The sequence below is a fragment of the Rhyacophila brunnea genome, unplaced genomic scaffold, assembly GCF_057557595.1.
Source record: "Rhyacophila brunnea isolate RB1 unplaced genomic scaffold, BYU_Rbru_1.0 scaffold_9, whole genome shotgun sequence".
Lineage (NCBI taxonomy): Eukaryota > Metazoa > Arthropoda > Insecta > Trichoptera > Rhyacophilidae > Rhyacophila > Rhyacophila brunnea.
Genome location: NW_028233361.1, coordinates 36,554,629 through 36,579,323, shown reverse-complemented (window position 1 = coordinate 36,579,323; position 24,695 = coordinate 36,554,629). Strand labels below are relative to the sequence as shown.

The following is a 24,695-nucleotide window of genomic DNA, read 5'->3' as shown; positions in this document are numbered from 1 at the left end:
AAAATGCGTGTAGAATATGTTTTTTCATAATTAAATATCGAATAGCTTTTGCGTACCTACCACTAATATAAATACAAATATTGGAAGATTTTGTCCGCTGACCCGTTTTATGTTCTAAATGTATCATATTGATACCTATTAGTATTACCAAGCAACAATACCGTACCTACATATCGATAAAAAAGTCACATACCTACTTGTTTATTTCTTTAGATATTTAAGTATTTTGAGGATGCTCTGCCCAAACTGGTCTATTTGATTATAAACTATTGACATTGAAGAATTTCATCAAATCGATCGTAAGAAATTTCATCTTCAAAATACCAGTGGCGTACATCTGTAGATGCGAGACATCCCTGAAAATATTCGTTTGAACCTACTATTATAATATTATGTATTGCGTAAGCCGTAATTGCATTCTTCTAAAGGTTTTGCAATATAATATTGCTTCAGATTTTCACTTAGTCATTGTATTACGTTAATATTTATTGTTGTTTAATTTAATAAAACGCATTTTTTTGTAGTACTTATTCCACTTTTAATCAATAAATTAGGACCGGTTTCGTTCGCATCAGAGGGACATTTTCAACTGAACAAGGGAAGATTCAGTTGAAAATGTCCCTCTGAGGCGGACGAAACCGGTCCTAATTTATAGATTAAAAGTGGAATAAGTACTACAAAAAAAATGGAGCCATTGTCGAAAACTACCCAATCAAGACTCGTAACTGGACAAAATCTGACATTCGAATGAAATTTTCAAAATGGCGTCCTATGGTATTTCGTAGTTCCATTTTTGGCCATTCTACAGGTAAGTTTGTAGGTGTGTAACGTTAAAAAAAAGTCCCGCCGTCCCATGTAATACTTCAGATTTTCACTTAGTGATTGTATTACGTTAATATTTATTGTTGTTTAATTAAAAAAACGCATTTTTTTGTAGTACTTATTCCACTTTTAATCAATAAATTAGGACCGGTTTCGTTCGCATCAGAGGGACATTTTCAACCGAACAAGGGAAGATTCAGTTGAAAATGTCCCTCTGAGGCGGATGAAACCGGTCCTAATTTATTGATTAAAAGTGGAATAAGTACTACAAAAAAAATGGAGCCATTGTCGAAAACTACCCAATCAAGACTAGTAACTGGACAAAATCTGACATTCGAATGAAATTTTCAAAATGGCGTCCTATGGTAATTCGCAGTTCCATTTTTGGCCATTCTACAGGTAAGTTTGTAGGTGTGTAACATTAAAAAAAGTCCCGCCGTCCCATTTAATACATTGTACGCTAAAGGCGCGCCGATTAGGTGGCCATTCGACATAATTAGCATTATATTTAAATGTTGTTATTAAAAAGAAATTATCTGATATATGATTATATTATGTATTTGATTTAAATACTTACATATTATAAAGTGTAAAGAACTATTCATCACATAAAACGACTGGTACCTAGATACATATTTCATTAAAACACTTTATAATATGTACTTTCGTACTTTTTCCACATTTATTCCATAATGTTGATATTCAACCGATTTTATCCTAATGGACATTTTCAATTGAATAACAGTACAAAATATAGGTAGGTACATATTATTGCATAAAAAGTCAATTAAGTATAGAGGACGTGGGAGTCGATTGTTTACTTGAACTAACTTGTTGGTGATATTTGTCCTTATTTATTAAATGACTGGTTTATATACATTAAGAAATAGCGTAACTTCAAAACTGTGAAAAATTTGCTGTGTTTAAAATTCACCTGCCGTAGGTGTATGTATCAAAAAAGGTTCCCGACCAATGACAAAAACTTGAAGACGATTTTATTGCTTTTGTCGCATGATACGTACAAGAAACCCACAACTTAAAAATGAATTATTTTCCATACGATAGTATGTATCATCATCAGCTGTAGTATATACCAATATTGCATATAAATTGATGTTTATATTTTAGATATAATAGTGCAACCATCTATAATACCGTGGATTTACAAGAATAAAATTACAAAGCGGCAGGTTTACATAGGTCGTAAGTGCATTTGCTAGTCACGCAGCCTTCGCTATCGAGGCTTGATAATTATATATTATATACTTACACAATATTATATATGTGACATATTATAATATTTAGGAATATTATATTTCATCCATTGTTGTTATTTTTATCTAAGAATAATATCAACTAAGATTTAATAACAATAAACAAAAATGCAAAATGTACAAAGTGTTTAAAAGTACCTTATACACCTTCTAGAGGAAAGTGGTATAATGGTCCCTATATCTAACGGGTACGAGTGGCAAAAATATTAATCAATAAATTCTAATTGATTTATGTTTTGTACTAGGTATTCTATTAGTCATTATTTACGACCCGGCTTATGCCTTCTGGCTTATGGCCTTCTGGCTTCTTCGTGCACTATGCGCACTCACCGATCATAAATGCACATTGACATAATAAAAGATTGTTAAAACCTTCTTACCTATTAGTAAAGGATCAAGTAAAAAACAAATTTTGATTATCTGAAGTGTTTGTGAAAAACCCGTAATGAATATATTACATACTATTAATACATTCAATAGGTAAGCCCGTTAAATCGTCATTTCCCGTAAACAATGGAACCAGCTAATGTGAAATATCACGAAATATACGTACTCAATAAATAAAAACAAATAAACAATTTTAAGCTATAATCCATAATCGTCAAAACTGAAGTGATCTCGGATTTTAAGAAAATACGTAGATCAGTTAACAAACGCGCAGGTTAAGTTTTTTTTGTTTTTTCTACCATATTACTATAACATCAAATTATAGTTTCATGTGTGAACTCCCAGATTGGATAAATCAATGAACTATTAGAACCAAGGTCAACTTGTTAACGCAAATGGTAGGCACTGCAACTGTGTTATACCTATTTATATCTAATATTTTCTTGATAAAATAATTTATTATCAATGGTATTAGGTACTATATATACACAATGTATCAATGTCGACTAATTATGATTGTATCATTTTGATAACTTCCGAAATAAATAATTATATCGGGTTTATATATTTCATTGAAATAATACTATGATATATAATTTATAGTATTAGGGAGTAGCAATTAACAGAAAACGCATGTACTTACATATTTTGCATGATGAATATAAAGTTTTTGAAAATGGCCTATAAAATGTCAAAAAAAACATTACAACATCAGTACCTATATATTAAAATTGAATATCTCAATATGTCCAACCACTTGCTTGAAACACAAAAGTACGATTTGAAGTATCTTTCGTACGAAACTTTTTCTAAAGGGTTTCATTAACCACATAGGTCCGATATTCCCCATTTTACCCATCCATAAATCCATATAATATAATAATATGTTTTCATATTATATATTTTCGTAGTATCAACATAATATACGAAATCATTCAGATTTGGTACGATTTTAATAATACACTAGCTGTCAGGTCCTTCTCATTATGGGAGCAAGTGTGATTTGTTATTTGATAGTAAAAATAAAAGTAGTTTAGTAGAAATTTTAAACTTTGATTACAATAATAGGTATGTATATAAAAAGTGGAATATTATTAAATATTATAGATATTACTAAACAACTAATTTTTCCACTCTATACGTAAGCGCTTCATTAATTTCTCTAAATAGTATAGTATATCTACCTACTAATAGCAGCGTTTCTGTATAATTAAGTATCGATAAAGTCTCTTGCACATATTATCAATATCATTTATTTCATATTTCATTGTACCTACTACATCGTACAACTTATTTTTCTGAAAAACATAGGTTCCATAAATTATTAACGCATTTTTTAATTAAAAAATGTTGTAATATTCGAGTCCGTCCCAAAAAAAAAAGGACTCCAGATGTCCGGTGTCTAATTATTATAAATGATTTAGTGCTTTGAAACTTATTTTTTGAAATGACTTCATTCCATATCAGTTAGTCGTCGATACTGTATCGAATTCTCTTGCGATTTCGTGAATTGAATAATATTCTTGAATACCTTGACACCATACGATTTTTTTTGATTACTTTATAAAAATTCTATTTCATAGAGAAATAATAGTATGTTTATTTTTTTTTCTGTTACTACATAAGGATAGATTATATTATAAAATTTGATATATCAATTATAAATAAAAAAATGTTGTCACACTTGTTTTGTTGTTCAAACATAGTTTTATCCGTTCATTTCTAAATAAATATTGATACATTATTTTTTTCTTTTGTTTTATTGATGTAAACTATCAATATTATTACTTATTATTGCTTTCTACACCATTGAGAACACACAAAAAAAGTTTCAAATTTTTAAAATATGTGTAGAATTAGTTATTTAAAAAAAACTAAATCGACGATTTTTTGTCAAAAAACGCTTGGGAGTTTTCGCATATGCTAGGCTAAATCAGCTGGGAGTAAAAGAGTTAAAGACCACCCAACCGTTTTGGGTCGTATAGTACTGACATAAAATTCATCAAAATAAAACACGGTTCTTGTCAGCTTACACTTTACAGGAAGCCAGCTGCAAACAAATTTTGAAAATAGCCAATATACTGGATTATTTATTTGTTAGGTTAGGTTAGGTTTTCATTCTTGAATTCATGAATTTTGCCAAAATCAGCTATGAAAATTGAATTAATGTTCATATTGAATCGGATGAATACGGTCATCTCTTTCTGATAAGAAAGCTCACGACGAACTATGCCACTGTGAAATGTTTTACGTACAATTTAAATGTAACCATATTACATACCTTTGTTTTATTTTGTTTGGTATATTAAAAAGCCATTTTCATACTTTAAATTGTTTTGTTTTTCAAATCCACCGTTGACGGTGATATTTCACTTATAATGACCATGTCCAAAACTTATTCCACGCAATCAACTCTGTTACCTTTACATACCTACTTTTCTATAAGCGCCAACGGCTTTCATTATAGGAACAAAGCCTTTTATTACTCAACAAAATAATTTTTCGAAAAGTAAAATCTTATTTATAAAATGCGTTTATACCTTGGTAGTAAGCATATATAAAGATTGCTTTATAACATTTGTTTCACTCACATGATGAACTTTATCAAGTATGAATAATGAGATTTATGTTTGAGTTGAATTAATCTCCTTATTATCAGTACTGTGTGGTGGGGGTAGAAAAGTAGCTGCGTAATTCATAATTTTTCGGCGCAACTGCAGGGGGTGGATTCTGCCCTCATCAAGTGGTCGTCCCCAGTCCAGTATATCCTCCTCCAATCTGGGATTCCAATAGCTTGTACGTCCTGGGTCTTGCCATCTAATCACCGTAATTTGGGTCTATCAACACCCACCCCAGCCAGATGATTTCACATGGAAAACTTTCCGGACTGGGCGACTCAGGTCCTCTCATTTATAATCTGGAATTTTATCAGCACTTTAATTATCATGAATTACCACTAAGTAAAATACTGAAACTCTTGAAAAAACTTACAAATCTTTTATATACAGTGGAACCCCAATCTACCGTTCTCGCATAAATCGTTTTCCCGCACGGATCGTTCATTTTTGAAAGTCCCGCCAAACACCTATAAGAACAATGTTAAATAATCCAAAAAAAAATAAAACTAGAACTCTAGCTGAGAAACAGAAAATAATTCAAGACGTCGAAAACATCCAGGAGAAAAACGAGTTTTTTTTATTATTATTTTTTATATACCCCGCATTTATTGTTTTTTTTCTTGGGTCCCTTGAAAATCGTAGAATCGGGGTTTCACTGTACCCGTTTTATCTTAAATTTTTGAGCTTATTAGTTATGGAATTTGAATGTAACCATAAACTTTCTAAGTGCAAATGTTTGCTATTCATATTTTTAGCCGACTGTATAGTTTTATAATTTTCCCGAAGATATAAAGCAATTTATGGCTCTGTCGAAGGTTTATTCTTGCTAGAACATGACAAACCATTTTTATCTTCATATTAAGTAGTGTTAATTTTTTTTGGCCTTTCAGCCACGAGAGTGATACTGAAGAATCCAACCAGGATAAAGTGAAGGCAGCATTCTCCCTCATGGGCTATTCGTTCACGGAGCGTGGGTCAGGGGCAGGGGCACAGCAGCTGCTGGGCGAAGTGGTGTACCGGAAGAGACACATCCGCCAGCAAAACAGGCAGCTCAAGCTGAAACTTCCACGCCCCAAAACGTCTAAACACACTTACTTCGATGAAGAAGGAAATGCAATGACAACTACTATCGATAAGGTGAGTACATGCTATATGAGTCTAGGATGAGTTGACCCCGCCATCTGGACGCCAGGCTAATTGGACGATTCATGCTTCGGCGTCGATAAAGATTAATTAAATACGTTGCGATATCTAATATATAATTTTCAATTTGTCAATTGATGACATGACAGATGAACAAAACAAATGAAAATAGCGCTGCTGTCATTTGTATTACGTCCTGAAAAAATATTTATTTCATGTGAAAATTATATTTTGTGATGATTCCTTAAAATAATGAGAAACATTTTGCAAAGTATGAAATAGATTAATTATTATTAGAAGGTTTTACATTTTTTCATTAATTTGTTATTAATTATGGAAATTATACTTTTACATAATATGCAAAATATTTTCATGGGCAACAGTAAAAATTGTTGATGGGACATACCAACATGTGTGTGCGCATGCGGTGCCTTTCAAATACCAAGAGGGTGAGTAATGGGATCCACGACCACTTCTTGGGCTCTTACCATGACTTTTCGTATATACTAAAATCTCAGGTAGCTGAATCACAATAGAAACTGTCCCTCATATTATGTATACTCAAGCCTTCTCTCCGCCTGGACTAGTTGTATTTACAGGAATTAATTTTGAAATTTCTTAAAATTCAGAAGAAACATCATAAGTAAGCATTAGCAATCAAGAAAAGTCAAAATATAAATCAGTAAAACCATAAACACAAATGTATGTAAGTATAAAAAAATTCTGTCACAGATATAATGAGGCAGACCGGGGTCGACTTCGACTGAGTAATGGATTTATGTCTAAATACCTATAATGTCTGTAAAATATGTAGCAATAAAAATAGCGTAAAAAATACCCATTTAAGCCTCAATTACATTGAGCTTCTTTACGAGCTGTTTATTGGCGAATTTAAAAGCGGGCGATTCAGCTACTGCGATTTGATGATTACACACAAAACTTTCCATTCGCTGAGAAGCCACAAGCCAGCGACTATTTTGACAGAATAAAGTTCGTTTTTTTACCGGGAGGTTGCTACTGCGCTCTACTGCGTAGATGCAGTAGGCCCATACGCCGGCGTGTAGCGTGTAAAGTTGACCGGCTTTCAACTTTTCTCGTTAGAGTGTTTACAACCTGCTTATTAGCTTGTTCGATGATTACACTGGGCGACTTTACAGGCAGGTTGTAAATTCGCCAACAAACAGCTCATAAAGAAGCTCAATGTAATTGACGCTTTACACAACAAAACATGACTTCTATGGGCTAAAGTGGCCAGGGACTGTATTAATTCTCTGTACAGTCCATTCGGGTAACATTGGACAACTTTTAGGTGGTTTTAGATTATTAGGTGTTCTTATAAGTTCGTTAAATTAATTTTGATATCTTCCAAATTATAGAAAAACATAACTAAAATGCTGTTTTTATGTGTGGTCCAATGTTAAATGAATAATTGGGTAACTTATGACTTTAGTATTTTCAATGACCAAATTCTCTGATTTTTAGCTGAATACGCCTCCTGGGTAACATTGGAATGTATTTTTTTAAATGTAAAAACTAATCTAAGAGAAAAGATCAAAATGTCATAAGTTAATATATATTACCTATACTTACTGTCTGGCTTAGGCGTCGGTACCTATAACAAGAGTGATGATGAAATGAAAGTGACCTTTCAAATACAGAATACTGCTCTTGCTACAATAATGGTTGTTTTAAAATAGTTTGACAGGTTAGTGTGGTTAGTTATGAAATCCATAGAAAGAAAGTAGATTGGGTGTGCTTTTTCTATCAATTGTATATATGTCTCCTAATGCCGGCCACCAGAAAAAAATTAAATGCAGTAGCGTAGGTTTTGTCCAATGTTACATTGAATTCCAATGTACCCCGAATGACTGTAATTCTTCTTTCATTAATTTCTATCATAATGATTAACAGAGATTTTGAACAAAACCCTCTTCAATACATATTAAAGTGAAGCAAAATAAGGACCCCGTGTTGTAGGGTTTGTTGTTGAAGTTGTATTGAAAAATAGCACTTAGTCAAACTGGAACTTGCTTCAGCAGTTTTGATAGAGAAACCGCAGAAGAAGGGTGTCCTCAACATCTTTGATTATAATTATAGATTTATTTTTTGTCAATTAATAGGTGAAACAATTCTTGAAAGAAGCCACGGATGAAGTTCCAGACGCACAAAATATGAGCGATACATCAGACGATGACGACTCGCACTGTTTGCCGACCAACAAACAACTCCCTAAAGCTCTGACAAACATCGACAATCTTCCGTGCTCCGATAAGACGGACGATAATAATATCCTGATGGAAAGCGAATCAGACCATCAGGGAGATTACGCCAGCAAACATGGCTCAAATCAAGAAGATAATATCAACACCGCAAGCTTAAAATACAGTATGGCGTCTGTCAATGATAATATTCAATTGAACGAGGATGTCGGCATTGGCGAACTGACAGACGCTAATAGCTTTGATAATTCAATCGCCAGGGGAAAGAGAGAGAAACGTAAACGCCGCAAAGGGGCGAAAAAGCTTCCCACGAGACTGCCGGCAGAATTGGCCACAGATCCCAGCCTGACAAAGTTCTGGTACAAGCGGTATTCTCTGTTTTCCAAGTTCGATCTGGGAATCAGGATGGATTTGGAAAGTTGGTTCAGTGTCACTCCGGAGAAGGTGGCCGAGCATCTGGCAGAGAGGTGCAAGTGCGATCTCATTGTCGACGGATTCTGTGGCGCAGGCGGAAATGCTATACAGTTTGCATTCACCTGTGAAAGAGGTAAGCCATAGTTTTTATTGTGGCGGTGATTTTTAGTGGACTTTACTAACAAAGAGGATGATTTCAATGCTGGGGGGGTTATACAGGGACTCCAGGCACTAACCTGTAATGTTGATAAGGCAGGCGCGCTGGGCTGACTACTTGTTCCCGCAGTCTCGCGCGATAACTTCTTGTTGAGTCACTCTGTATTTTATTGAATAGATGGTTGGGTAATGAATTTATGATTGTTTATGAATTACGGTGATTAACGCCGCATTGGGCAAACCGTAATTTATAATTGAATTACTTCTTTGATGACGCTAGGGTCAAACGAGTGCACGTCTTGACGTGTTTATGGTCTGAAGATAACTGAATTATTTATAACATGTCTGAATGCACTACAATCATTGTGTGGGTTGGTTAGGAATTTTGTCTGGGACTAGCGCTACCATAATTGGCCCAAACAACTTGATTTACCTAATTAACACATAATGGGAGGTATAAATGTTGTTCCTAATGTTTCTTGGTGTAAGGATACATCATTTATTAATTTAACAGAAGGTTGCGTTGTGTGTGTGTGATATGGTACTTTGGGTAGCAAGGAATGAGGCACAGTTGAATAATACATAAATAAAATTTGATTTTTATCAATATCGTTTACGATCATAGATGTGCCTACCAAATTTCCAGTTCTGTGTGTGTTAATGGGTCATAAAATGTCAGGATTATTTTTATTACCTTCTTAAAATAAGTAATTTATGATGTTTTACGAAACGTCTCACAATTTTTAATGACTGGCTCACGAAATAGTGTACTTTATTACGATTTATTGAATATTTTTATATGCCAGGACCCTGAAATAATTTTGAATTACGAAATTCGAATTAATGGTATGGTTTTATATGAAAATAATATTCAAGGGACTTTTTTTTCGCGAAAATTTCGAATTACGGCGAATTTCGAATTATCCGTGTTCTTATTAACGAGGTTCTACTGTAGTTTGTAGGTTTACAAAGGAATACAAAACCTCCACAGAGGCTTGTCATTATCAAGTGTTTGTAATAGTTCCGATGTGATAACTACGTACGTTGAAGGTATAACAGTCTTATTATAATGAGACATGTTAAATCGGAGGTTTCTATAATTGTAATTTAATTTTACCGGTATATAGATCACTGAGGGTTTTATTAAAATATGTCCAATACAAGCGAACAGAGAATATAACAATTTATTATGTCTAACACTTCAATGATGATAATGATATCTGAAATAATTATCTCATTAAGATTTTATTTACCACTTTCACACATCTTCTTGGTTAATAATATACTACCATCTGATGAGTTTGGACTACATAATATGACGGAAATACCAGAATGATTTTGGTATGGTGGTGTTGGTAACAATGGACAAATCAATAGTATCTGCGTTGGCAGTATTTGAAAATAAAATAGGAATGTTTTGACATATTGCTTTAGTTACTGTTTTTTATAATTTATTGTGATTTTTCATCTAAATGTGTTTCCCAGTACAGTAGAAAGGGTTATCAGTTATAGAGAGAGAAAAAAAATTGTTTGTCAAAAAAAGGTCTCGCAGCTGATTCTGAAAGAGAGATTTTCAACTCTTATAGGAAAATGTTTGGTGATTAATTGAAATTTATGTATATGTATATTTTTTTTATAGTGATAGCTATCGACATAGACCCTGTGAAGGTGGAGTTGGCGAAGCACAATGCTGCGATTTATGGTGTCGCGGATCGTATAGAATTCATCGTCGGTGATTTTCTTCTGCTGGTTTCGAAGCTGAAAGCTGATGTCGTCTTCCTCAGCCCTCCGTGGGGTGGACCCCAATATACAAAGGTTTGTTAATAATCATAATTATATTAGATCAGTGTATCACAATTTGAAGAATTTTCACGTGTGTTGGATACACTGAGTATAATCGTTACTCGATCTCAGAAGATCTCATTTTTTTTTGAATATATTAAAATATATTTTTCGCAAGACCTAATATAAAAAGAGTATTGTTTTCATTAAAATAAAACTTAAAATATAGCCCGTAATGAAAAGAACAAAGTATTCCCGATTTCTCAAAGCATGAGAAATCACAACCTCTAATTTATTATGATATTATTGATAATTTATTTTATGATTGGCTAAGGGCCAAATGCATACTCATACGTGACTGAGTGGCCTTATGCGAGAGTTCAGCTTTTGCCTCCGAAATTAGCAACTTAGTGGGAGTGACGAAAACAAGTGACGTATTTGTTCTTTTCTTAATTGGGCTAACTTAACTTTGATATTTCTGCATTTGGCCATTACATCTTGAGCTAAATTGAGACTTTTTTCCAGGTTGATAGTTATGATTTAGAAAGTATGCTGATTCCCGTGCCTGCGACAGAATTAATTGCGGCTGCCCGTAACATCTCGGAGAACATTGCATTGTTCCTACCTCGAAACTCCAATACAAACCAGGTAAGACAATATTTATTTCTGTTATCACCATCTACAGCCGGGGTCGGTCTCATTATCGTTGACAAAAACATGCCAAACGGGGTACGAAAACAAACCATAAAAATGCTCGATTTTCTGGAAATATATTTACAAGTAAATTTACTTATTCTACCAAGAACGAAGTCAATATCTTTCCTTCATTTCTATAATCGTCAAACTGACGTCACTTACCTAAGCACACATTAAATTACATGATACCATTTCACCATAAGGCCATGAATGCTCCTATTGTTTCAATGTGTTAAATTATGTTGTTTTATATTTCACGCTACTAAAATACATACCTACCGACCTACCTGCATTAAGTATGTATCTGATAGTCAGAAAATAAATATGCGCATGAAAATAAATAAACTAAATATCTAGCGTATTTTCAGCACATTTAACCTTTTAGAAGCCCAGCTGAAAATACTAGATACACTCTCCAGGGCCCAGGAATTAAATATATTATAAAAAAATTAAAATATAAGTGAAAAGTTAAATTTCATGCACTTACATATGTGTCGCTGAGTTTCAAAACCCGCTATAACACTTTTTTGAAATAATTAAGATATATATATATATATCATTGGATTCGTTATTAAAATCTCTACATGAAAATTTTATCGCCTCTTTCAAAAGCCGCTACGATTAACTGTCATTTATGAAACAAAATCAATGTGTCTATCAAATTCCGCTATAACACTACTGAAACATTCAAAAACCTTTTTAGTTCAAAAAGTTTTTGTTGATTTTCTCAACATAATGAAAAAGTGTTATAGCGGGTTTTGAAACTCAGCGACACATATATGAGACCTCAATTGAAGCTCGGCGAAAAAGTTTTTCATACTCAAATTCGTGAAAATGTCTGTAAATTTTCAGATATTATGTATCACAACACTGCATATTATACAAGAATTAGTTTTAAAAAAATTATGTTTTAGTATTTTTAAAAATAAATGTTATAGTATTTTTGTAAAATGCACTAAATTACACTAAACACATTAACATCACTAAAAATTTTCTTGTGTATGGAAAATTTCAAAGCACGGTTCAAAATACACAAACAAAATGCGCGCGGCTCAAACATATCCAATTTCCACTCAAATGTCGGTCTTTCAGTGGATTCCGACGTGTTATGTTGACTTTCATCGACTTCCAAAGTTTCTTCAAGTTCAACATCCGAATCATATCACTTCCATCATCTTCAGATTCAACTGTTTTGATAAGGTTATCGATTTCACCAAAATCGTCAATTTCAACTATTGAACCCCATCACATAATACCTAATATACAAAATGAACACTTTTGTCTTTCCAATACCTGGCAAGACATTTATTTATGAATAACATCATTTTTATGATCTTTTAAAAATGAGTTATTTTAGAATGTCATCTTCAGCATTCCGAAACTGTGTCAGTAAGAGTAATACTGTGACGACGTTGCAACTATTTTTTTTTTGAACTACTAACTTTTACTAACCACCCAGTGAATAATATACAACAAAACCCAATGATATTTGAATTTTTTCACTGGGTTAATATAGACAAACATCGTACAATCTTTTTCAGGTTTGATTCAACTATATCTTGGCCATATTAATAGTAGCAGCATCTTATTGGCTGCATACGTCCAATGCCTACGAACAGATCAAGCCAACATATATTATCTAAAAACCTATTCTATAAACACCTATAAATAAATGACAAAACCAATAAAATATTTTTTTTCAAGTTACTCTCCTGCAAATTGTCACTTCTGCAATGGCATTCTCAGTGCAATGATAAATTTTAAATTACACCATATCGACCCTTAATCGGCAGAACAACGTAAGCGACAATTCATAAATTTTAGAGGAGAAGGTTTTTTTTACATTATTTCCGTAATTAGTTCCAAAAATGAATTCTGTTAATGTGGTTAATAATAATTGGTTACTGCCTATACGAAAATTATAAAACAATTGCAATAGTGCTTTTAGTTTTCGAGATAGTGGCGGTAACGCTGTTTTGCTTATGTCTATGACACGATATTTTTTCCAGGCATGTCGCTTAAGCTATTTGGCGTAGTCGTTTTTATTTATAAATTTCATGCTAATTATCATCACAGGGCATTACTAATTAAGTATTAAAATAAATAACATAAGCACCCATTTATTTTACGAAAGGGGACGTTGTTAAATAAATTAAAAATACTTTGACTTTTTAAATTAATATTTTTGCTTGTAGATACTTAATCACATATAGGTAAAATAAAAATAAATGATTGGTATTTTTAAGGTTTCGCTTATATTATTAATATTATCAGGTATTGCTATTTTTCAAAATGAAATAGGTACGTATCTACTCGTACTTAATTAATTATGGGGACCTACTAATTATGATAAAATAAAATTGTAAACAACTATTCAGTTTTACAAAAAAATTCTTGTCCCACATTTTTTAAGCAGTAATCGCTGTATTATCCTCATTCACATCTTCCTGATCGGATTCCGGTAATCTATATCGGAAGATAATATATATATAATAGTATCTTCCACTGATAATCCATGTGGCAGTTTCATAAACTCATCCGTCATCTCTGAGGGATATTACATTTAACACAGAGACTTTTAAGATCGTTATACTGGATCTCCGATATTGGTGATTTAGCACTATACAGCAAGGGTGGCTGCGCTTAAAGCATCACATCACTTGATCGGGATCTGATGACATTTTCTAGGTCTAACAGTTTAGTCCTACTGTCACCAGAGTAGGTACAATATTTGGTAAGTTTTTTAAATTATGCCTTTCGTAATTCACCAAATTTAATTTTGAACTTTGAAGGAATGCAAGTAGCAGCGAAAGATTTCCAGTCATGGAATTCTGCATATGACATGATGACCTAGCGTTGGAAATGATGGTGGGTCATTCTGATAGTGCCTAAACTACTCTGAATATAAATGACTCAATTGTCGCATGAAGGGAATCGACCGGCATCGTAGTACGACCAGTGGGTCTATTCTATACTTATCGACCGCTAAAGTGATAGATATTATCAAACTTAGGGTAGGTTTATATAAAAGTGTTAGTACTTATTGCAACAATTATAATCAACGTATTGTAATTGTTACAATAAGTGCTAATTCTATAATACAAACCTACCCTAAGTTTGATAATATTTATCACTTTATCACTTTAGCGGTCGATAAATACAGAATAGACCCACTGGTAATAGAAAATGTATTTCTATCAATTCAATGAAAGTTGAATTTTTCATAAAATAAGATAGCATACCCAGTGTTGCCCGGTTCTTATTCTGACCAATCACAGTATAATAATTCCTTGATTTTTTCCCGCTTTGTCAGTCCTGTCCAAAGATTTGTGCATGATTGCTGAGATCTCATTACTGCCACGTTTACCATCAGTTTCACCCCATAAAAAGCAGTATCCATCATTTGTTCCACTTTCGTAGATACTTTCATTATAGTATGCGTATTTCGACTAGGGAGTGTTTAGCACCTTCTCGAGGTCAAAACTTGCGCACAAAATGTCATTGTGATTTTTACTTTTGGCCAGATCATTAAAGAACATCTCCTTGCATTTATCCTTTATGGTAAGGGGACATTTGTAAGTATCCATTTCAATTAGCCGAAGTCTCTTGTCACCAGACATATTTGTTATTTTCTCGCAAAAAGAACACTATTATCTTTTTTGGTAGATGAAAACCCAAGTTGAACTTACTGTCTATTAAATACGTTTCTGAAAACATTCCGAATCACGACATTAGTGGATTCATTCAAAGAATCCAAATTTTCAGTATAAATTTTATACTTAAGTATACATTTTTAACATTTCAAAAATCTATTGGAAGATACTATTCTTCGTAGATTATTCCGACAGTAGTGAGATGGAACGGCGGGTAATTATTGTTTAATAAACTCTCTTACCAGGTTTATTTTATCTCAGCCAGTTTTACTGGACGGTGCGAGCTTTGCTCCCAAATCGGTTTTCGCACAACTCACTACCAGACGGACCACCGAATAAACCGTACCGTAGCTTACACTATCAAATAACGTCGGTTACGTTGTTTTGCTCTACTTTATAATGCGATACAAGTTAAAACGCTAAAAGGCACAGACCCTAAAAAAATGTCACGCGATTGAGATCGGGCTCTAATATTTTTGTCACTTATGCGCTAGGTGATATTGAACAGTTCTCCATTTAAAACGCAATTTACCAAAAAGTGTCGCTTACGTTGTTCTGCCGATTAAGGGTCGATATATTTTATATATAGGTCCACCAGTATAAGTTGTCTGCTGAGTGAGGGCTCCTAAAAACCTATTGTAAATAAATAACAAAACCAATAATTTTTTTTTTAAGTTGCTCTCCTGCAAATTGTTACTTCTGCAATGGCATCCTCGGTGAAATGATAAATTTTCAATTACACCATATATATTGTATAGATCCACCAATATAAGTTGTTCGCTGAGTGAAGGCACCACATGCTAGCATCTGACGCATCATTCAATACTTTTTATACTGTGATGAGCTTAGTTGAAAATTTTAACACATAACGATTTATAATAGTATATGTATACCACTTATGTTTTCGTTTTTTTATTATATTATTCCAAATGTTGTTTTAATTCATAAACAGTAGGAAAATTAAACCTTAGGCATAAAGTCCACTAAAGCGGACTTGCGGGGCGCTCGCGCATATTCTATGTGAATCATCGAAAATACAACGTAATCAAATACGCCATCGCACACTGGATTTGACGACGCATTGTGCCCGCGTGCCCCATGATTCATCGTTTTTTGGCTTCTCAGCGATAAGAATTACGAAAATACAACGTAGTTCATTCATTGAACACGGCAAGCAAAATCACGCTCCTTGAAGCGTCGTCGATAGACGGGCGAGAAGCCATTATTTAATAACAGTGAACCCATTGTTTAGTTTGCTGCGTGTCCAATATTTCGCTGGTGGAATGATGTCATCGTGAATATTAATTACAAGCCCCGAGAAATAATATAATATTTTTATTGCTTTGTTATGAAAGACGCTGAAATAATAATTATTTTGTGCTTCTTGGGCCCCTTATTACATAGGTGAAGGGTAATGCGCGGGTGGGAGGGGGCCTACTCAGTAGTGAGCGCACCGAGCGCTTTTTTGGTGGGCTTTATGCCTTAAGACCTAACTACACCATCAGACTCGCAGATCCAACCAGATTCAACAATCGTCATGAGCAATCATCGACTTGTAAATAGCAATTACATGGAATGATTCAGCTGCCGAGTCAATCGTGTTGGCGTTTGATTTGATTGATTCATAATATACGGTCGGTTGCTAGTATGAACAATTATTGAGCGTAGTTATACACAAAGCAGCCAGGTCACAATTTTGAAAAGAAATGAGTTATTGTGATTTCCATAATCTCACATTTTACGTTCTGCACAAATCAGCTATGCTGCTGTCATACAAAAATCTCATATAAATGCGTTTTAAAGATTTCACGAATCGCCGAATATGTCATTTTCGATCTGCAGATAATATTATATATGACTGTACGGTGTGTTCAATTAATTAATATTATTTTCTCAATTACATTATATGTTTTTCATTTTATTATATATATATAATATAATATAGATTTTTCATGTGAAAATTAGTGCCAGGCAGCTACCTAAATATTAATTAATAATTTACAAGGTTTTCGAATTATTTTCAGAACTTTGAAATTCCCATAATACTTGAGTAACTTGGAAGTTTTTTTTTAAGAAAATAGCTGCAAAGATGATTTTTCTTACAAAAATAAGAGTTAGCTGCATTCTGCAGAATGAACATTCTAAAAAACGGTTTTGCACAAGACAGCGTGGACTGCTAAAACACCAAAACTTCATGGATTTTATCTCATTAAAAGTTATATATTATATATAATCATTCAAAAGGTATAAAAAGTATAAAGAGGCTTTGTGGATTTAAAGAAACACTACATAAAAGTGCTGTTTCTCTGTTTGAGGTTTATGTGGACTGGCTGCTTTGCGTATAACTACGCTCAATTATAAGTAAAGCAACAAATGAAATTTACACAAGTAACAAATTGCTGATTGTATTTTTTAATTTCATTATGTCAAACGCAAGACAGGATAAGCTCGCGCGGCCACTCTTGGAAGCTGAAGGTTAATTCGGATATTTTCGTATGTTCTCGGTAATCTTCAATACGATGGTGCCCAAAAAAATAGGAATTGTTCCAATTTGGTCACGACTCAATGGTGACTGCACGATTGAGGTCGATCGTGGCTGACGGTTGACCTAAGAATCTGCCAATATACGTCATAAAGCCTGAAGATACCGGAAAGTGACATCCAGTTCGCTAAAACTGATTCCTTTTCCATCAAGTCCACTGTCGATAGCAGTAAATATAGATTGTTTTGTTTTAGCAAATAATGCATTCTTTTATTACAGCTGGTGTCGATAGCGGGTCCAGGAAAAGCCGTGGAAATTGAACAAAATTTCTTGGATAAGAAGCTGATATCGTTGACGGCGTATTATGGCGAGCTACTCAACGAATAACCAACGTGTGCTCACCAGGCGATGGCAGCCTTCAAAAACATTCTCAATAATGATGTATCAATTTATATGAAAAGTATTATGGATATTATGTCGAATGTGTGTCTATTGTAACTAGTTCAAATTGTCACGAAGTATTCATATAAAACGTAGGTAACCATTATTATAGATTTCATATTTGGAATTGAATTGTTCGAGGTAATATTTGATGTACTCTATATTCAGCATTACTTTTATTTGACCAACGTTTGAGTTATATTTTATATTCAGCATTTTCTTAAATATTTTTTTTACTTTGTGGTCTCTGCATTATACATAAATGCATAAAAAGAAAATTCACTATAGTACTTAATTCATTCGCTGTGAATTATTAAAATTATAAAGCAAACACTCTGTATTATCAATAATGTCATTTGTGGCCAACAAACAATAATTGGACTCCTTTCCGGAAAAGTATGTAACTTTATCCTAAAATCTTCTCTCTAAGATAATAGCAATTAAACACAATGCGCCAGTTCAAAAATCAAATGAGACATGTTGAGTGATACCACTTTAACACTTCCTGCGCCGTTATCGATATTGAATAATGAATTTTTGGTGATATATAGACGTAATGACCGGCGTGTCATTTGAACTGATTTACTGGAAACTAGTGTTATTGTGATCTAGGAGGGGGCTGACAGGGCTTTAGCCTGGGGGCCCGATATGGTACGTCGACCAGTTAAGTGAGATAAACACACCACAAATTTGCTCTCAATAGTATAAAAGAAGGCGCTATTTGATGTGTAGAATTTTATTTTATCCTGACTAATAAAAATGATTATTTATTTAACATGGCAAAGGGTCGCACGTTGTTACTTGGCTATCACAAAAGCAGGTCGCGATCAGTGCTTCTTAATATGATGCTGATTGCCGACAATTCAAGCCGATTCATTTAGAAATACCAAAAATTCATGGAATACCCTTTATTTTACACGGAACCCTGGAGTTCCGCGGAATACCATTTGGGAAACATTACTGGAGAACATTACACTGCCCTTAACCTTAACGATAGGTTGGGGGTCCGCTAAACACCGTGGCCTGGGGGCCCAGCTTCAGGATGTGGGGGCCATTATCGTGATAATGCTCTTTTTCTTAGGAAAAGGGCCTTAGGGCCTCATTAATTCATAGTAAAGTGATTATTAATTTTCTTCAACATCACAATAAATAGGTTTTTGAATTTGCCTGTACATGCAACTGTCCTGGTACAGGTGTAATGCATGCCTTTTCTCCCATTGGTCCGAAAAATGAAACTGGGTCAATTCACATTTCTATTGTTTTCTTGATGTACATATTTCGCATCTAATGCTGAACCTAATGGGTTGAATGACAAACAACCAATCTACCATAGAGCTGAAATAGTAAATTATTTGTCTAACAAATTAATATGTTCTTGAATGTACAAAAGTCGTGCATATTACGTATATCCCAATTAGAAAAAATCTTTTTTTTAGAAAAAAATACTCCTGACGGGACATGAACCTGTGACCGCTGGATTCACGCCAGTGTGCTTTTCCAATTAAGGTACAGGCATCCTAGTTAATTCTGACAATTTTAATTAGTACTTCCTACATGAAATGCGTTTATAATGTTGGCTATTGGTTTTTGGTATGTTGAATCAAGGTAGGAAATTATATGCCTTAATGACATCACGAAAACAGTGGGTATATGCACGAGATGTTTTCAAATTATGTATGTTCAATATGTAGAATGTTCATTCTCAAATTTTGTGAATTATTTGATGAAGAAAAGAAATAGTTTTTTAATATGTTCTTGTGTGTAACTGCCTATAATATATTAATCTGATATGAAAATTATAAATTCAATGTAAAATTTTGATGGTATGTGAAGAGCCATAGATATTTAATTTTATCTAATATACTGGAGAAAACAAAATATGTTCCCAATTAATTGTCATGAAATAATTCATTGTGATGAAAATGGGTCAACATAGTTTTCAACAAAAAATATTGCTTTATTTTTACTGCTCTCAAAATATGTGAAGTTTTTGATTTTTGTGCTGTCCATATCCAATATGGATTTATGTATCGTAATATTTTCCGACGGCGACTTTGTATTTTACTATTTACATTATATTATTTGTATCTTGCATCTCTTTTCTTCGACCCAACCGGATTCCGGTGAAACCACTGAATATTGTCCACAGGGTGCAATACTAGCATCACACGGGAAGAGGCTAGAAGGTTGGTGATCAAAAGTGATTCCTACATGCTCTACTTTGAGAGCAAATATAGAAAAACTACTGATTATGGTTTTTTTACTATTCTGTTCTTATAAAAAATCGCACAATAAATATATGAATATTGTACAAGGAATTATTACTAATACATAATCGCATAATACTATGTAGGTATGTACTATTTATAATTGTTTTAGTATGTTTTTTTTAGATCTATTAAAAATTGTTCGATCTGCTTATATAAAAAATAATAATCGTGTATCATGACACAAATTTTATTATTTGTAGTGACAAAAATTTATACAATTTTATATTCAATGTTTGCAATTTGTGTGATAAGGATATTTTTATCGAATCTTGCCAATATTATATTTAATTTTATTGTTTATGGTGAAAGTGTTGTCATAACTATTATAGTAAGTGTAATCTATTTTATGCCTCGATGACGTTGACCTACTTTACAAGCTGCTTATTGGCGAATTTAAAAGCGGGCGAGTCAGCTAGTGCGATTGTGATGATGACACGCAAAACTTTCCACTCGCTCAGAATCCACAAGCTAGCGAATATTTTGCCCGGACGTAGTTCGTTTTTTTTCCGGGAGGCCGCCACTATCGCTCTACTGGGCAGACGCATATCGGCCCACACGTCAGTAAAGTAAAGTAGACCGGCTTTTAACTTTTCTCGGTAGATTGTTTACAATCTGCTAGTTCGATGATGACACTGGGCGAGTTTACAAGCAGATTGTAAATTCGCCAACAAGCAGCTTGTAAAGTAGCTCAATGTCATCGACCCATTACACATGCATTTAAAACAACTAGGTAATATAGAGGGTTTTTTTAGATTTGTAAGAATATGTATATCTATGGTTTGCCATATTGAATTTAATAAGAAAAATGTACATGACATTCGTGATAAAAGGATAAACATATTCCTTAAAATGTTAACTGAATATCATTAAATTATTAATTAATTAAATTTAATTATAGACACAATGGTGTGTCAATAATATAATGTACTTGGGAAAAGTTGAATAAAATGCAATGAATACTTATCAGGAAACGTGTAGCTGACTTCACAATAATTAATATGCTCAGTATCAATTTATCACTTTTTTTAAATTCAGTGCGAATATACACAAATATTAGGTTTTATTCAGATTCAAGCAGAAAACACAAAAATAATAACTTCTCACTCATTGCAATGGACAAAGCAGTCACTCACTTCCAGACTGTTGTGAAAATGTTCGGAACTAGTTATCGGTTCTTGGCTAATGTTACACATGTCTCACTGATAAATGATTACGTAGTAGGGTTACATAATTTGGTCTGACTCAATAAATAAAAGTGGCATAATACCAGATATGTACTGGATTTAACGAGGGTACAACTTAATTTTAATGTTTTTTTATCATGGGTCAGTTACTTTTTTGGGGAAAGTAACTTTCTACAGCATTGATTAAACAAGACAAGAATATAAGTTTATTTGTAATTATGCCACTATTGTTCCCTTGGTGTGAACTTTAACTTTATAATAATATCACTTTTACACCGGTAATTTTTTTTTGTCTTGTACTGTTTATAATTTTTTTTAATATGCAACTATTTCAATTAAATTTTCCGTTGGAAAACACCGTGCTTAGTTTGGTAAGCTATACAGAGTAAGCAATAAACTATTGTAAATAATTATAGAATTACGTAATTGAAATTTGCTGTTCTCGTTTACGTGTTATGTTTTTTAGATTTTTTAAATGTCACATGTATATTGTCCCAATAAAAAATATCTCAAATATCGAGTTAATTATTTCCTTTGGAAAAAATTCCTACAAAACTTACCCACTTTAAATAAATAATTATTACTCCATATGAAGATGAAATAAATGGTTATAAGGTTTTAAAAATTAAACCTCTTATTCAGAGCATTGGAGCGAGGGAACTCAGAAATAATGGGAACTGAAATACATAACGGGTAAGGTGATAGCAGGTAACTGAATTGAGTAAGAAAGAATCCGGGTTAAACTTACACAAGTGTCAGAATACGTTTTACGTCAAATACTGAAAGCTGCTCTCGGTTTATGCATTTACGCTCATTTAATATTGGTGTATTACACACACTATTGCACGTGCATAATGCATGCTTCATTTTCGTAGGACACTCACAAATTCAAAACCCTGCATCAAGATGCGGCATATTGAATATAGCCTATAGGTATTCTATTTATTATCTGTTCTGTGGTTGGAGCAGACCCTTTGTTGAGTTACTCGACTCCGGGACGTAATACTTGCTCCGGGTAAATTTTTTAATAAGTAACTATGTGTCGTTAGTACGGAGTATTCTTGAGTATGGCTCCATTATCTGGAGTCATTATGAGGTTTCCTATAAACTTGTTTTAGAGCGTGTTCAGAAAAAATTTCTTCGTCATCTTTATTTTAAAGTTTATAATTATTTTCCTTTTGACACCTCAAACGAGTATTTTCCGGCTAACTTTCTTCAAGCCATGCTCGCCTTTCATTCTTTTGAAGCTCATTTCTGCTCTTAAAGCATTTTTACTGCTCTCATGTGGTATCGTTTTCAATCCCGATATTCTAGAAAATTTGAATTTTTACGCACCCGTCAAAAACATGCGTGGTCGCAGCCATGGCATATTTTGGGTGAAAGCTGTTTCCTCATGTCAGGCTCACCAGGCACCAATAGCGAGGGCTGTGCGGCTGATCAATGCACTCCCTAGAGATGTAGATATTTTTGGCGATCCATTATATATTCTGTTTTTTAAATTCTATTTTATTGTTTAATTTGTATTTTTTACGTTTTTATTAGGTCGTATTCTTATTTGTCCGGTACAAATCTTGCAATCGATTTTTAATTAACTTCCCGACTAGCTAGACATTTGAAACTTTCAGAATATATCAGAACACGATGCCAATGCATTTTTTAATACTTTTAGCCATCTTTAAGTAGAATTAAATTCATTTTCAGTTAATTCAGTTTTGTATGAAAAGTTATTTCGGAAGAAATCCGTAATCCAATTCACTATTATTCGTTGCTAGAAAATTATTAATATATACGTGCGTTACTATAGAAATCAATATGAGTGTCAAAATGACATTTCAGTATTATTTCTATCAAATACAATTTTTTTTGATTGTTTAAGCTAGTCAAGTCAAGTTTATATGATTCAACAGAAAATTTAAAAACGTACCCATATAAAAAGTTCTTTTTATCTTGTAATTATTTGAATTATTGTTGCATTTTTTATTTTATTTCTTTTGTATAAAACTATTTTTGCTTTGTTTTTTTTTCTCTACCTTGTTTTTTCTCTAACTGATTACTTGTAATTTTTATTCTAAATGTCATGTTGTGAACATCCTGAATTAATAATTTGTTATGTACTCAACATGTCTTCTTATACGATTAATTTAAAAAAAAAGTAGTTTTAAAATAATCGTCAGTTTCATTATTAATTCTATTGAACAAACGACAGCAAATCATCTCTTATTATTTGCCTCTTCTGTCAAAAAAGGTGAGGTTATTTATCACTCGGCAGTGTTGCATAGTGTCAAAATATACTACATATTTTCATTGGATTTTAGGACGAAAATTTAACAATAAAAAAAACATCCGGAGCAGTGGAGCACTACAAATTTTCGGTGCTCTGGCTCCGGGTAAAATCCCATTGCTCCAGTGCCCCGTGCTCCTGCTCCAACGCTCTGCTCTTATTAACCTTTCCCTTACCATGGTAAAAAAATTACGCCCGTTCCCATGCCGTCCACTCAGTGTCCCGATAGAAATTTGGCATTTTAAGGCATTTTAAAAGCTAATTGATTGCTTCAAAAGGTAAAGTATGTTTTTAAATACTATTTAGTCATCGCTTAACATGTTATTCTGTGTATATCACATGCAATTATCTTATAATCGTGTATAATAATCGGACATCGATAAATGTACGTCATAACCAAACCACGGTGTGTCTCGATCTGTTTTAAATGGAACAACGAACACACGCTGTCATTTCACGGAGAGTGGGGATGGCTAATTCATCCGAAGCGGACGAGGGTGTTGTAAGGTAGAATAACACGTGTGCAGGCGTTCGTTATTACGTTCGCCACATAAAATAATAGATACCTAGCATATTATGAAATAATATTGGCTTCGATATATTTTAATGAACACATTAAGTTTTATTGCTTACATTTTGTCCAATATATAGTGGACAAAAACATATATCAAACTCAAAATTTTATGAAAACCTTTTTAGGGCTTCTGAAACTAGGCGCTTCACTTGAAGAGTTAAAAAATACCAACAACATGACGTGTAATAATAATATGTATTTTATATTCAACGAAAAGAAATAAGTATGAATGAAAAAGTGTGCACAAAATTGTCGGATTGCCCGAAAGCCTGAGCGTACCGAAACTACTTATTATGGTT

At 33.2% G+C, this 24,695-nt stretch overlaps 1 protein-coding gene across 1 annotated transcript in view; it reads left to right on the top strand.

The window, feature by feature from the left end:
• Tgs1 (Trimethylguanosine synthase 1) overlaps nucleotides 1-19,813 on the top strand; it is a 28,143-nt gene extending 8,330 nt beyond the window's left edge. The window contains exons 4-8 of the mRNA XM_085959575.1: nucleotides 5,992-6,238; nucleotides 8,365-9,010; nucleotides 10,673-10,848; nucleotides 11,341-11,463; nucleotides 17,926-19,813. Of these exons, the coding sequence (XP_085815701.1) occupies nucleotides 5,992-6,238; nucleotides 8,365-9,010; nucleotides 10,673-10,848; nucleotides 11,341-11,463; nucleotides 17,926-18,033 (1,300 nt within the window). The 3' untranslated portion in view covers nucleotides 18,034-19,813. The remainder of the gene's footprint in view (nucleotides 1-5,991; nucleotides 6,239-8,364; nucleotides 9,011-10,672; nucleotides 10,849-11,340; nucleotides 11,464-17,925) is intronic.
• Nucleotides 19,814-24,695: the final 4,882 nt, after the last annotated feature.